A 16,139-nucleotide genomic window follows, 5' to 3' on the forward strand; every position below is an offset into this window, starting at 1 on the left:
TAGGACTCTATCCTATCCAATATTGAGGAGGTGGGAACCTCTATAAATAGACCCCCACCTCTCACATATTAATCATCCGAACAACAAGAAAAGCTCTCTCTCCTTTAATGGCGACCTCCAACATTTTCTAAAGTAGAAGCCGGTAATTTGTGGAGATTCCATAGGTGGTATCCTCTAGCCATTGCCAGTTCTTGGTTCTTGGTTCGTGAAAAAAAGGTTGCTTCCGTTCGTGGTTGGAACTTGACTCAAGCAAAGTTAAGAAGAAGAAGATCTTGAGTGTGTCAAGAACATCTTCTCCGTAGATCAAAGCTTGGAACTTCAAATTGAAATTTCGTGACCAAGGTACGATCTTACATTTTTCATTTGCTTATTTATTTTATGCATGTGGTATAACGTAATTGTATATATCATAGGAATCATGCATGAGATATCGATAAAATCCAACAATAATGTTTGAATTGACCTTCCATATTTTCTCTGGACCGTTATAAAGTGTAGATCCACCTTGTGTGCTATCTTGATAATTCGCCATTACTCTGCTGTTACAAAATTAATGACTCCATGATTATGGCGTTGATTGAGCTCCAAGATTGCGCTAGTTGGTTTGCTTCTATAAATGGATGTAACTGATGTTGTGGACGACATGGGTGTTAGGTCGTGGGGTACAATCTGATGGTGTGGGACGAGTTGAAAGAGGACGACCTGGAATGTAGACACGTATACAGTAGTGTGGAACGGAGGGTACTTACATATGGTCTCATATAGACAAAACATTGTGTGCACGGTGCACCAAGAATTCAACTCCCAACTAGATGGGAACAAGAGCAATGATAATTGATCTTTTTAAAAACAGGTATGAGATATCCGCCAGCATTTATTCTGATTGTATGGCGTCCGAAACAAAACTAACGCAATTCAGAACTGTATTTCCAAAATTGTTACCAACAATTTTATGTTTGTACCTTCTTACAATTTTTACCAAAAATAACTTCTATTGGTTAGTTGATTAGATTGGCTGATTGGGCATCAGCAAATGAAACCTGGTTTCCTAGTTCCTTCTTTTATATATGTTTGTTCTATTAGGAATTAAAGCTCGTCACAATTAGTCGACTTAACACAGAACATAATACATACAGTAGTGTCAAACAAAGGTATCCCCTAGAAAACAAACACTCCTCTTTTTCTAACTCACAATTATTTTAAAAACGTGAAAATCATATTTGTTTGATTGTTTCTTCTGAATCAAGTGCTTATTTTACTTCCTCATATGCATGAATGTAGGATCCAAAGAACAGAGTCGCGATCATGTTTTCTTGGTTGTTCACTCTTGTATTTGAAAAAGAATTCAAGCTTATTTCAAATTTAAAATAAGACTAGGTTTGTTGTATCATTACTATATAGAAAAAATATAGAGGTCAATGAATAGTATGTATTTTGGTATACGTCCCCGAGACAATTTAGTAATTTCACTGTTTAAAAAATATTTTTTTTAGATTTTTGTATGGGCAAAATCGTCAATTTTCATTTAAAAAAGAAATATTTTTGTCAACATTATGAACTCCACATTTATTGTTTATAGTTTTTTTTTGGTAGGTCCTATGTGGCTTGGCTACATGCAAAAAGCTAGTATATATATATATGTTAGCTGTCTACTATATCCACTCGTGCTTATTTTGATGCCGAGGAATTACTTTACTATTTTAGAAAAAAATAATAAAAAAAAATACTTCTTTGTCGAGATGATAGAGCTGGCATTAGTATTTGTGGTTAATTATCGGTCAAAATTTGTGATTAATTATCACTAACCTCTTCTATAATGCCTTATAGTACCGTGTTCAAATAGAATTCTAATTTCTTAAGAAAACTAGCCTATATACACGCCCACGACACATTTTTTTCAACAAAAACTAATTTAAATGAGGCCAAAGAAAACAATACAAAAATAACTTTGGTGCGTCTGATTTGTGTGGGGCCAACAGTCAAAAATTTAAAAAAAAAAACGTAAAATATGTTAATGGGACAAATAATGGAAATGCCCCCATAACATATGCAAATTACGAAACTGCCAGGGTGACAAAAACATAGTCACCATTGCTCACCCCAAGATTTTTTATACTTTTTAGATTTAGATATAGCTATTGTGATGTCTAAGAACACTCTCTTACTTATGCTCTAAGATCACACAATAAAATGAATGAAAGGAACAAAATTAGAGAAGAAAATGAAGTGAATATTTGTTTATTTAGAAATGGCGATAACAGTTTGACAATTTCTCTCCTTTCCTCCCTCATTCTCTCTCCTTTTATACAATGATTTTTTTGATTATGAATGAATAAATCCCTTTTTTTTTTTCACCCTTCCAGTCTTTATATAGTATCCTGATTTGGCCTCGACCCAATCAATTTTTGCCACATGTCCCTTGTCTTCTTCCTTCCCTTTCCCGCTCAAACCTGCAAATGTTCAAACATAAATCCGAAATATACCGAAACATTGACCCTTATATCAATATTTCAAGTTTTGAAATATCAGATATATTAACTTTATACACGATATTTGCCCACTATATCGCCCCCTCTCGAAAATTTGAAATTTCACCTAATAATTTCAATTTTTTGAGAAGCGGTTAAAACACTTTAGGCCCAAACTTTTAACCAGGTCCATGTCCTTAACAAATTTAAAACAAACCGTTCATCTTTCCCACAACTTCCAGCTTCTTCAATACGCTTCATCTTCTTCAGAGCCCGATTTTCTTTGCTGCATTCTGCCTTCCTTTTCTTCAACAGAACTCCAACTCTTATAGGTAAGTTTGTAACTCCCTGCATTTTATTAGCTTTGCCATACCATATTTTGCTACATCTGACACAAATATAACTCTCATTCTCATAGTTATCGCTAGGGTTTTTTAAAGATGGTTACCATTTGAATATCATAATAACTACATATTTACACTACTGTACACAAGACTATATAATGTTTGACACTATCTAAAAGCTTATGTCTTTATCCCTTTAAAAAAAAAATTGACTTAGATATTCTTCATCGTACTGTTTTGCCCCTCGGATATATTCATTGTTTATATCCGTGTATTGAACTTTCCAATATAAGATTATCTATATCGCAATTTCCGATCTATATTATTGATAATATTATATATACTAACTTTTTCGTACTTAACATACCTTTGTCCTCGCATCTTTACATATAGTCCTCCCCATGGCAAGTGAAGATACCCTCTCCGATGATAATATTAGTAGTGAAGGAACTCCTTCCGATGATAGACTTCGTAGTCATAACCGTACCTCTACTTCTTTGGGGCGTTATCGGCCCCAAATGTCTTGGGAGTTTACTTATGTTGAAGAAAGGATTCCTTGTCATCCTTTCGAAACCACTGCTTCTGAATCTGAACGTGACACTATTGAAGATACCAGTCGATGGAGAGATGGGCTTAGCGGTTTTTTCATTAAAAGACCCAATCTAATGTTAGTTCAAACTGCTTATCAAATTCCCTCTACCCTATATCTACAACATTATGCTGGAACTCATACTTTCACTAAATGTCAGAGTGGCACTAGACGAGCGATTATTGTCACTGTTGGCCAATTTGCTGCTGGATTGAGATTATCTCTAACCAATCTCAATCGCAAAGTATTAAACCATCTAAATATTTTCCCTGGTAAGGGAATGGGTAACTTCTGGCGATTAATGTTTATCTGCAACTATTACAACAGTCATCTTTCCCCAGACCAATATGAATCCGATAGAATCCGTTTATCCGATATCCTTAAACACTATACCTTTGCTGAAAAACTTCCTGGTTATTTTTACCCTCGAAAACACAACAAATCAAACATCAAAGGCATCATTCAAAAAAACCGAAAAAGCAATAAAGAATGGACCAAGTATCCCATCATTGCCTTGGGTGAATGGGAAAGTTTCGATCCTCCTGCAAAACCTCCTCTGAAATATCAAGTATTCAAATTTTCAGGTATACCCTGCTCTTAAATTCGATAACTTCGATATATAACAGAATCCCATTCTGACATCAAACATCCTGAATATTTTCAATTCTTCTTCCTCACTTTGCAAAGGCTCGTGAGAACTCTGACCGAGTGCTTAAACTTTTAAGAGGAACCGATGAAGACATCAATATCAGAACTGGGGCTAACAAAGAAGGGAACCTCGCCTTACTGTTGCGCTTCTTGATATCAAACACTATCACGCTCCTCTTTACGTTCTTCAGATTCGAGCTCTTCATAAAATGGGTCAGTCGCCAACTCCCCCTCAAACTCCCTTAAGCACTTTCTCAGATGATCTTCCCTTTTTCATATCTTCCTTTGCCTTTCATGGCTTGCCTCCTAACCTTCCCAAAAGTTTCTATGACTATTTAGATGACAATTGTACCATGACTCCCAATCTTTTCCGTGAGATTAAAGAAGAGGTTCCTGACTTTTATGAATATCCGATATTGCAAAATATATTGAATGAACATCTTTTATTGTATACAGATATGACCCTTGCTTGTCAACGAATCCAAGTGTTAGTCGCCAGTTTCCTGCTAAAGACAAAAAGAAAGCTGTTGACACTACATCGGCCCAAGGCCCACCAGATAAGCGTCCTGCTCCCCTTTCAAACCTTCGACCCTCTTCTACCACAGATAAGAGTTCTGCTCCTCCTCCTAAAGAGACCTCTCACACTTCCTCATAATCTACCCATACTCATTCTGCCTCCAAGAAACATAAACCCACCTGGGGGGAGAGTGGACTTGCTGAAGGACAAACCCTCGAATCCCTGTCCTCTGATGCCAGTGAATTTTTCAAGCCTACCTTCCGCCTAATCGATGGGAACTTTATCCCTTTGTCTGCCTCGCTTTTCGGCAATAATCCCCCTAAGGATTTAGGCGTGGCGCTGGCTTCTTGCTGTGTTATTCCAAAGGATAAGCTTGTTATGCGCGTTGTATCTCCTTCACAACGCTTGACAAACTTCTGTGATGCTATTGAAAAGGTATTCCTTCTCCTACATCCTCTTTACTTTATTTCTCCTTTTTTTATTCTTATCCATTTCCGTTGCTTTTTTAGGCTAAGGTTGCTACACTAGCCCAATTTGATTCCTACTATAAGCAAGATCGTGATATTGGTCGATTGAAAAGAATAGCTGAGAATCAAAATCTTGAATTTGAGAAACTGAACCAAGAACTCGCTTAAAGCAAGAGAACAGCCAACTGACGCATGACTTAAAACGTCATACTAAAACTGCTGAACACACTCTTCAACAGAAGATTGCTGCTCATACTGACATGCTGAAGAAAGAACATGATGAGCAGCTGAAGAAACTTATTGAAGACTTCGCTATCACTGAGGCAAAGTATAAATATGCTTCGGACGCTCGATGATGAATTTAACGATGTAATGCTACAGTTGAATTCTCTTGATGATCGACTTGAAGTTTTCCGATCATATGTTCCATCTGATGTTCTTGCACAGTACGAGCTTTCTGCCGATAGTGTTCCTGCTGATGAATTTCCTACCACTGTTCCATCTACTTCTGCTGCTACCATCACAACAACAACTTGCCCCACTACTGATGTACTCCCATCAGATGAATTTGCTGAAATAGATGGTCTCCTTAGTACCCCCCATCTTAAAATTGATATTCTGTCCACCTTATTGTGTAATATTGGAATATTGTAACTACTCCCATTTTGCCACAATATTCCTTGATTTTGCTACACTACTATAATTTGCTTCTTTCCTTATCAATCACTTTTGTAAATTTTTATTAATTAGAAACATGAATTTCTCACCATCCCCAACATGATCCACATATCGCTAATATGTAGACTTATAAAATAACAGAAAACCTAACTAGGACAAGTATTATTGAAAACTTAGCCTTATATTAACTAAAAAAAAAAAAAAAACTTTTCAGCGGAAAAAAGTATCAACTAGGGGTGGGAATTTGGCAACTAACGACCTTAACCCCTAACGACCGACCGACCAACTAAGCCCTATAAAGCCCTCACAACTAAAGCCCTCACAGAGTTTAGGGTCGGGGCGGGCTGGCCCTAATGCCTTCTAGTAGGTGGCTAGGGCTAAGATTCTAAAACATAGGCCCGACCCCTAATTCAGCCCTCATTAGCCGACCCTAACCAAGCCCTAACCGCCCCTGTTTCATACTTTCACTATAAATACACATACTATAATTGTCCAACTCTTTGTTAAATATTTTAATTAAAATAACATTGTCCTTTGTAATTTATCACTTACACCCAAGGGTACTTCCAATAACTTGTCTTATATAATAAAAAACTTGTCAACTTAATGACCATGAAGAACAATGAGCACTAGCCTAATAAAAAATAAGACTTTATTCATTTGATCATCAAGTCAAAGTCCATAACTTATTATTCTCAATTTCTTTTCTCACTTATTTCTTATAAATTATATTTTTATTCACATCCAAGCCAAGTCTAAAACTAAAGATTTCCTTCCACACCATTAAAGCAAAATACAGAGCAGACATTTGTAACATAGAAACCAAAAAACAATATTTGTCAGAAAAATGACATTTGTAATCTCAAACCTTTCTCCATCATTTGTTCAAAAGCCAATATTTTCATTTCCATATACAAAGCTTGAATCACTTTTAAATTAGAAGAAAGGTAATATTATATTTGTTTGAATCTATTATAGAAATAATTTATGATATTACAAATAGTTTAACAACTTCCATGACCCTTAACCAAAACTATTATGTTTCTTCTTTATATCTATTACTTCTTCCTTTAAAATGATAATATAATTATTTGTCTATGTATTTCAATTTAAAATGTAATTTTAGTGAGGTTTGAGTACAAGGAAGAACAAATTCCGAACTCTCGATGTAATTGATTCATTAGATTGTGGATGTGCATTTAAAATTTTGGACTTATACAGGATTATTACTAGATTGGTTGGACTTTGAGTTTGTAGATTATTGTACATTTTTGTAATATAAATGAGTTTTAAAACTGATGTAGTAAAAAAAAAGAAAATATATAGGCCCGGCCCTAAAGCCCGACCCTAAAGCCTTTAAAGAGGGCTTAGGGTAGGGGGCTTGAGGTTTAGACTTGAGGTTTAGACTTGTGACTTTAGGGGGGCCCCCTAACCCTAATATTTGAAGGGCTTTAAATGTTTAGGGCCGGGCTAGCCCGACCCGGCCCATTGCCCACCCCTAGTATCAACAGAAAAAACAAATAACTTTTTGATATTCCATCAAAACTGGAGTATCGGCGATACTAAGACTTGTATCATCAGAATAATTAAATTTTTGATACTCCCCCAAAATTGGAGTATCGGCGATACTAAGACTTGTATCATTAGAATAATTAAAATTTTGATACTCCCCCAAAATTGGAGTATCGGAGATACTAAGACTTGTATTATTAGAATAATTAAATTTTCGATATTCCTCCAAAATTGGAGTATTGGTGATACTAAGACTTGTATCATCAAAGTATTTAAAATTTTGATACTCCCCCAAAATTGGAGTATCGGCGATACTAAAACTTGTATTATCAGAATAATTTAAAATTTTGATACTCCCCCAAAATTGGAGTATCGGCGATACTAAGACTTGTATTATCAGAATAATTTAAATTTTTGATACTCCCCCAAAATTGGAGTATCGGCGATACTAAGACTTGTATCATCAGAATAATTAAATTTTTGATACTCCCCCAAAATTGGAGTATTGGCGATACTAAGACTTATATCATCAAAATAATACATGCCAATATTGTTAAAATTACACATTTAAACAACGCACCTTCATAATCACGTATACCTCCTCCATACTGTCGATACAATCCACTTTATGTTCCCGGTATCGGTCCTTGCTTTTGATACCAGAACTTTTGACAATATGCCTAATATCAATATTTCTGCTAATATCAGGACTTTATATGCCCATTATCGGCCATTGTTTTTGATACCAGGACTTTTGACAATGCGCCTGATATCAATACATCTATCGACATCAGGACTTTTGACAATGTGCCTGATATCAATACGTCTATCGATACCAGGACTTGACAATGTGCTTGATATCAATACGACTATCGATACCAGGACTTTTGGCGATGTGCCTGATATCAATACGTCTATTAATATCAGGACTTTTGACAATATGCCTGCTACAAACATTTCTGCTGATAACAGGACTTTGTGTGCCTGATATCTGCCATTGTTTCTGATACCAGGTCTTTTTGACAATATGCCCGATACCAATATTTCTACTAATAACAGGACTTTTTGTGCCTAGTATCTATCATTGTTTCTGATACTAGGTCTTTTTTACAATATGTCTGATACCAACATTTCTGCTGATAACAGGACTTTTTGTGCCTAGTATTTGCCATTGTTTCTGATACCAGGTCTTTTTGACAATATGCATGATACCAACATTTCTGCTGATAACAGGACTTTTATACATAATATTATAACATCATTTCATTATGAATCCAAATATTTTATTATCACGAAAATTCTTGCTACATAGATTATTCCTCTGATAAAGCTGAAAAATCCCCTATTGATAAAATACCTTCAGATTATTAATATTCTGAGGTTTTGGAAGTAAATCACCATCAACATTTTTTAAGTAATATACTCCGTTCATTCCCACCTTGTGTATGATATGGGGGCCCTCCCAATTGGCTGATAATTTTCCTGCTCCCTTCTCTTTTGTCATTTGAGTGACTTCTTTCAACACTAAGTCGCCCTTTTGGAAACTTCTTCCCCTGACTTTCTTATTGAATGTTTTCTTTAACTGTCTGTGGTAGCAATCAAGTTGATTTCTTGCTTGCTCCCATTTTTCCTCTATGTTTAAAATCTCTGTATGCATTCCTTGTTCATTCAACCCTTTTTCCACAAGTAATGTTCTGGATGTAGATACTACCATCTCAACTGGAATTAGTGCTTCCATTCCATAGGCTAGAGTAAATGGTGACTCCCCTGTAGCTACTTTTGGAGTTGTTCGGTATGCCCATAGCACACTGTTTAGCTCATCGACTTATAAACTTTTCTTATCCTCCAACCTTTTTTTGATATTATCCATTATAGTCTTATTTGTCGCCTCAACTTGCCCATTCCCCTGAGCATAATAAGGTGCCTATGTGAAGTGCTTGATCTTATATGATTCTAGGAAATCTCTTACCTTGCTTCTGATGAATTGAGGACCATTATCCGATATTATGGCGTATGGTAAACCATATCGACATACCACTCTCTCAAATAAAAAAGTGATCACATCCTATTCCCTGATATGTTGCAAAGCTATCACCTCCACCCATTTAGTAAAATAATCGGTCACAGCCAGCATGAACCTTTTTTTGCCTCTCCCAGGTACTAGGAGTCCCACAATGTCCATTCCCCATAAAGCAAATGGCCATGGGTTTGACACACAATGCAACTCCTCTGCTGGAACATGAATAGCATGACCATGTTTTTGACATTGAATGCACTTTTTTGCGTATCGAAGACAATCTCTTCTCATTTGTGGCCATAAATATTCTTGCCTTGTTATCTTGTTCGCCAAGGATCTCCCTGCCGAATGATTTCCGCACTCCCCTTCATGTATCTCTGCGATGATTTGATTTTCCTCGGCGGCTGATATACATTTTAAATGTGGTCCCCCAGGATTTTTTCAATACAAGTGATCCTCTATTAGAAGATATCTTTCAACTCCAAATTTTATTCTTCTAGCTTCATTTTTATCTTTGGGTAATTCACCCTTGGACAAAAACAAAATATAATTGCTTAACCATGGCGCCCCCAGCCTATCTATTTCCATAATCTCAGGATGTTTTATATCGATACTTGGGCTCTGCTGGACACCCACTTGCAATATCCGTCCTTCTGTATTTTCCAACATAGCAGCAACATATGTTAATGCATCTGCATGTCGATTCTCTCATCGATCGAGGTGCTGAAATTTAATTCGGCTGAAATTCTAAAGCTTCTTTCTCACAAAGTTCAAATAATCGATCATATTATCGCATTTAGTTGAATACCCTCCATTGATCTGACTTACCACCAACTGAGAATCACTGAATACAGATAACTCCTTGACATTTAACGATGTAGCCATTTTCAATCCTATAATCAATGCCTCATATTCTGCTTCGTTATTCGATGCGTGGAATCCTAAAGTAACTGCTGATTCCAATCTCTGATTGTCTGGTGTTATCAGTACTGCTCCGATCCCACATCCTTTTTGACCTGATGATCCATCGACAAAAAGTCTCCACCCATTTGTACCAGCCCATGTATCATCCTTATCCATGTTATCATCAGGTTCTTTCAAATGTAAACCAATATCTTCTTCCATATTCCAATTTTCATCTTCAGCGGGAAAATCCGCTAGAAAATCCGCTAACACTTGACTTTTTTCTGAAACCTTATTACGATACTCAATTCCAAATTAATCTATAAGAACCGACCATTTTTCCATTCTCCCTGACTTGGTTGTTTTGGCCAACGTATGTTTCAACGGCAAATTTGTCATAATAATGACTAAATGAGTTTGAAAATAAGGCTTCAATCTTTGAGTGGAATAAAGAAGAGCTAACGCGTATTTTTCCAACATCGAATATCGCGTTTCAGCCTCGAGCATGGTCTTAGATTGGAAATAAACAGGTCGCTCAGACCCATTTTCCATTTTTACTAATACCGAGCTAATAGCAAAATCCGATACTGCTAAATATAAAAATAAAGTATCACCTTCCTCCGGCTTTATCAAAGTTGGCACTTCTTGGAGATACTTTTTTAATTCTAAGAAAGCTTCTTCACATTCTTCCTCCCATATGAACTTTGTATTCTTTTTCAGTAATTTGAATAAAGGTTTGCATCGGTTGGAAGTTCTTGATATGAACCTATTTAGAGTTGCAATTCTTCCTGTTAGCTTCTGTATCTGCTTTCTAGTACTCGGAGAAACCATCTGCTAAATAGCTCGAATTTGGTTTGGATTCACATCTATTCCTCTTTTTGTGACTATATACCCTAGAAATTTCCTTGAACTGACTCTGAAAGTACATTTCTCTAGATTGAGCTTCATATTAAATTGTCTGAATATCCGAAACACTGTATTGAGTTCTTTAACATGATCTTCTGTTTTTTTCGATTTGATTACCATGTCATCGATATATACTTCCACAATCTGTTTAATCAAATGCCTAAACATTTTCTCCACCAAACGCTGATATGTTGCTCCAGCATTCTTTAAACCAAATGACATTCGAACAAAACAATACAGACCTCCTTCCACAACAAACGCTGTCTTTAAGCGATCCGCCATGACGCCATGACAACACAAAAAAATATCCAAGTGCCCATTCTGTTCTATCGACCAATTCATCAATCCTGGGCATCGGATAATAATCTTTTGGACATTCTTTGTTAACATCTGTAAAATCCACACAGATTCTAACTTTGTCATTCTTTCTGGGAACGACAACAATATTCGCCACCCATTCGGAATTATCAATTTCTTTGATGATTCCACACTCCAACATCTTTTTGATTTCATTTTGCACCACATTTGCATATATCGGCCGAACCTTCCTATGTTTCTTATGCACAGGAACTGCTCCTTCTTACATATTCAACTTATGAGAACATATAAGAAGGTCAATACCCGGAAGGTCTACCATCTACCAAGCGAATATATCTTTATTTCTTCTTAAGAAATCTATCATATCTTGTCTAACACTTCCACTCATCTCTGTTCCAATAAAGGTGAAACAACTTTCATCACTCTGACTGATATTAACTTTTTGTACCTCCTCCATTGTTTTGCTCGGAACTACTTCTATCTCTGTCTTTAGCTCTGACGTAAATCTAAAATCCTGCTGATGCTTTATGGTGTCGGATTTTAGAGATAAATCATCTGCTAATTGCTATTTGGTGCCTTCCGAGACGCCCCCAGTATCTATTTTCTTTTCTTTCATCATCCCCTTTACAGTGACGAAATTGCATTTCTCAGATTCTAACTGATCACCTCGTATCTCATGTGGTCCATAAGCAGTCGAAAATCTGATAACCTGATAAAAAGTATTGGAAACTGCTCTCATAGCATGTATCAATTTTCTTCCTAATATAGCATTATGATCCGAATGATGTTTGATGACTATGAACTTAGTCATTATTGTTTGTGGACCTACCCTTACTGGCAACTTTATTTCTCCCGCTGGTCTAGTTGAAGTCCCATTGAAACCATACAAATTGAACTGCGGCTCCTTCAAATGTGACTCATCAAATCCGATACCCGTATATGTTTTCCAAAACAGAATATTGACCGAACTTCCGCAATCTACCAATATTTTCTGCACATCATAGCCAGATATCCTTAACGTAATTAACAATGCATTATCATAAGGTAACATCACCTTTGACAAATCATCAGGAACAAACATAATAGCTCCAGGTATACTCACCGCTACCAATGATGGATTCACTGGTATCGGCTCTATGTTCACCTCTAGCACTTCCTTCACCGTTGATATTTTTCTAATCTTATCCCTTATAATCTTCTTCTGTGGGATAACTCCTTTGTAAATCATGTTGATCACTCCCAAAGGCTTATCATTCAACATCGCTGTTACTTCTGGCAGAGCATTTGCCCTGAATTCGCGAAGCTTCTCATCTCGCATTAATCTGTCTACCTCTCTGAGTAACTGTAAACACCTATTGGTTTCATGATTTTTGACCTGATGGAAATTACAAAAAGGTTTATCTACTATTTCCCTAAGCTTATGAACCGGATGTTGGAAATAAGGCTCTTTTCCCACCCTCCTCAAGATATCTTCTACTGTTGTATTAATGACAATGTAATTGCTCGGATCTAACTCTTCTTTCAGCGACCTTTCAAACCTCTTTTTCTGCGATGGTTGGTTCTCCACCTTTGCAAAAGAATCTGTTGACTTCCTTTTATCAGACTTATTGTAGTTATCATCCTTAGCCGACTTGCTTGATTCCGATACCTGTAGTACTGATTGATTCGATGCCGCCATAATTCCCTCCTCAGCTTGCACATCTTTTTCAGTTTTATCATACAAATCTCTCAGAGTTTTAATCTCTTTCCGTAGCATATACTTGTGCATGTCAGATCCTGGAATAAGTCCTGTCTGAAATGCCATTACTGCCGTCATTTCCGACTGATCTAAATTTTCCACTAGCTGTGCCTCTGTCTTGAACCTAGATAAGAACGTCTTTAGAGATTCCTTCTTTCCTTGCTTAAGCTGGAACAAGACTGACACTTGCTTTGGTTTGACTCGCTGATGACCATAATTTGATAAAAACATTTCTTCAATCTCCCGATAACATGATATTGACCCTTCCGGTAGTGAACAAAACCACTTCAACGCTTTCCCCTTCATACTTGCAAAAAAAGATTTACATAATAATGAATCCAGGTAAGCTGTACCTTTATATATCGAAAACTGATGTCGATATCCAAATAAATGATCCATCGGATATGATGTGCCATCATATTGCGTGAACTTCGGAAGTTTGAACTTTGGTGGAATGGGCATTATCTCAACACTCTGATGTATCAGATTTTTGCTGACATCATCCGCCAGTTTTCTTATCGAAGCAGAAGTCTTTTCCAGAAGTTGGTTTTGCATCATCTCTTATATCATTTCTTTAGTGATAGGTTGCGGTATCGGCATTTCCAGTATCGGAGATGATTCTATAGTTCTTTCATGTTTTTCCGATGCTTTCCCCACAAAATGACTAAGAACTACATTCCTCTTCTTCCTCCCCCTGGACATCTTTTACAACCCCACTTGGACTTCCTTTCTTCATCTCTTGGTTCTCCTTTAGTAATATTGCATTTAGCTTTTCCACTTCCTCCAACCTTTTCAAAATTGCCTCTATTGTATTACTACCTTCCAGATTTTCCTCTTGATATCGCCAACTCCCAGAAGCTCTTGTATTTCTTGTTTGCGACTGATTATCGTTATCTATCCTTTTACTGTTTGTTTTCTTCCTTGGAGCCATTATGCTTCAAAACTCACTACCTTATTGACCTTTCTTCACTCTTGTACCTCTCAAATAAAGAACAACTATGGATTCTATATCGAAGAAGAAGAAAACATAAAATTTTCTTGTTCTCGATCCACAGACAGCGCCAATGTGATGTCTAAAAACACTCTCTTACTTATACTCTAAGATCACACAATAGAATGAATGAAATGAACAGAATTAGAGAAGAAGATGAAGTGAATATATGTTTATTTAGAAATGGCGATAACAATTTACAATTTCTCTCATTTCCTCTCTCTTTCTCTCTCCTTTTATACAATGACTTTTTTATTATGAATGAATGAATCCCCTTTTTTTTTCACCCTTCCAGTGTTTATATAGTATTCTGATTTGGCCTTGACCCAATCAATCTTTGCCACGTGTCCCTTGTCTTTCTCCTTTTTTTCTGCTCAAACCTGCAAATGTTCAAACATAAATCCGAAATATACCAAAATATTGACCTTTATATCAATGTTTCAAGTTTTGAAATATCAGATATATTAACTTTATACAGGATATTTGCCACTGCAGTTACTGTGTGTATAAACAATCAATATCGTTGCCCAAAGTTTCAGATTTTCATAAATTTTGCACAGAAGATACTCTCGTCGTTTGAAAGTCTTACTAGAATCTGTTGAAATGTCCTGAAATTTAAATAGAATTACAGGTACTCGCTGTTGAATCTTCATTCTTCTTTTTTTTGGTAAAGAATCTTCATTCTTCTTCAAACATTATCATTCCATAAACATATATATAATTTGGTGCCAACTGGTTATTCGTACAATGTATCAGAATTTAAGCTAATCATTGACATCCTAATCATTTTGTGCCCTTATTTCTCATAGCTTTATAGTCCTAAACATGTCCAGATAATCCTAATTCTTTTGATTATTGTGCATAGTTTCAGTCATAGAATGATTAATAAGAACCCCGAAGACCAATTTTTTTCTAGTTTAGGTTGTTCTGCACTTTTGCTGTAATACTCTAATTGCATATTTGCATCATTGATGGGTTCCACCTCTGACCAGTCGCAATCTTGCTTCTTTGGTTGTTCGTCTCTTAGTAAGTTAGTAGTGTTTTTTAAGTGTTGTTTTAATGATAATCATTGCATAAACAACCAATGTTTTTCTTAAGATTTATTCAGTATTGTTTAAGCTTTGTTAAAACTTAAAAGTATATATTTGCATTTGTTGGTCTAAATGTAAACCCGGCCCCTTGTTTATAAATTAGTATAATTGCACTCAACCGGCCAACATCAACTCTAAATTAATAATTAGCACAAGCCATGTAATCTTTACTAAATTGGTTTACAAATGATTGTGGGGCACTAATTTCGATCATTTATGTAGAATCTATTGGAATTTTATGCGCTTACGTTTGTTTTAATTACTTAAATACTACTAGACGATTCTGATAGATGCTTACATACGCTAAATTGTGTTTTGTATCATTGTTGGATGCAGTCCCAAAGATATTTTGTTTTGCTAAATCAAGTTTATTTGTAATGCTTACTGTATTTGAGAACCCTTTTTTCTTCTGGTGTATTCTCTAGCATTTGTGTGCTTTGCAACTTGGCTTGGTCCAACTGTTTCAGTTTCTTAAATATATATACATATATCTGTTGATTATCAAAAAAAAAAAAAAAACTCTCACAACTTAAACAACTCTGAAAAATCTAATGTTGGCTTTTAGTCCACCTAATACCAATTTTCAAGTTAACTTAAAAATCTTGTCGTCATTATATCATTTTGGATGTAGGTACTAGCTAGCTAAATTTAGGGGCTAAATTTTATCTGTGTCAAAATAATATCATGTTTATCATTTTCGAAGTTTCAAATCTAGAGCATTTTGCATGATACACAAATGTTAGCTATGGATTAGAGGAAAAAAAGTAGTAAGGGAAGATTGCATGAGATGTAGAATTCCAAATAAACTACTTAGGGGCTATTTGTTTTTTTGGGTTAAGTTATAAAAGGGTCTTATAAGACCACCATGTGTTATAAGAGGGTCTTATAAGATGGTCTTATAAAGTGGTTTGTTTTTCATTTTAAGTTCCTCTTATAAGCACTTGTTAAAATA

At 35.8% G+C, this 16,139-nt stretch overlaps 1 protein-coding gene across 1 annotated transcript; it reads right to left on the reverse strand.

Annotated features, from left to right (window-relative positions):
- Positions 1-11,932: 11,932 nt before the first annotated feature.
- Positions 11,933-13,663, reverse strand: LOC147508223 (uncharacterized). The gene has a single exon (XM_086596981.1). The coding sequence runs from the start codon at positions 13,661-13,663 to the stop codon at positions 11,933-11,935; it is 1,731 nt and encodes a 576-aa protein (XP_086453107.1).
- Between the last annotated feature and the right edge of the window lie 2,476 nt (positions 13,664-16,139).

Source organism: Coptis chinensis, chromosome 3, assembly GCF_015680905.1.
Source record: "Coptis chinensis isolate HL-2020 chromosome 3, ASM1568090v1, whole genome shotgun sequence".
Taxonomy (NCBI): Eukaryota; Viridiplantae; Streptophyta; class Magnoliopsida; order Ranunculales; family Ranunculaceae; genus Coptis; species Coptis chinensis.

What these genes read in the sequence shown, in the direction of transcription:
- LOC147508223 (XM_086596981.1), bottom strand. Translation starts at nt 13,663, where the DNA reads ATGATGCAAAACCAACTTCTGGAAAAGACTTCTGCTTCGATAAGAAAA.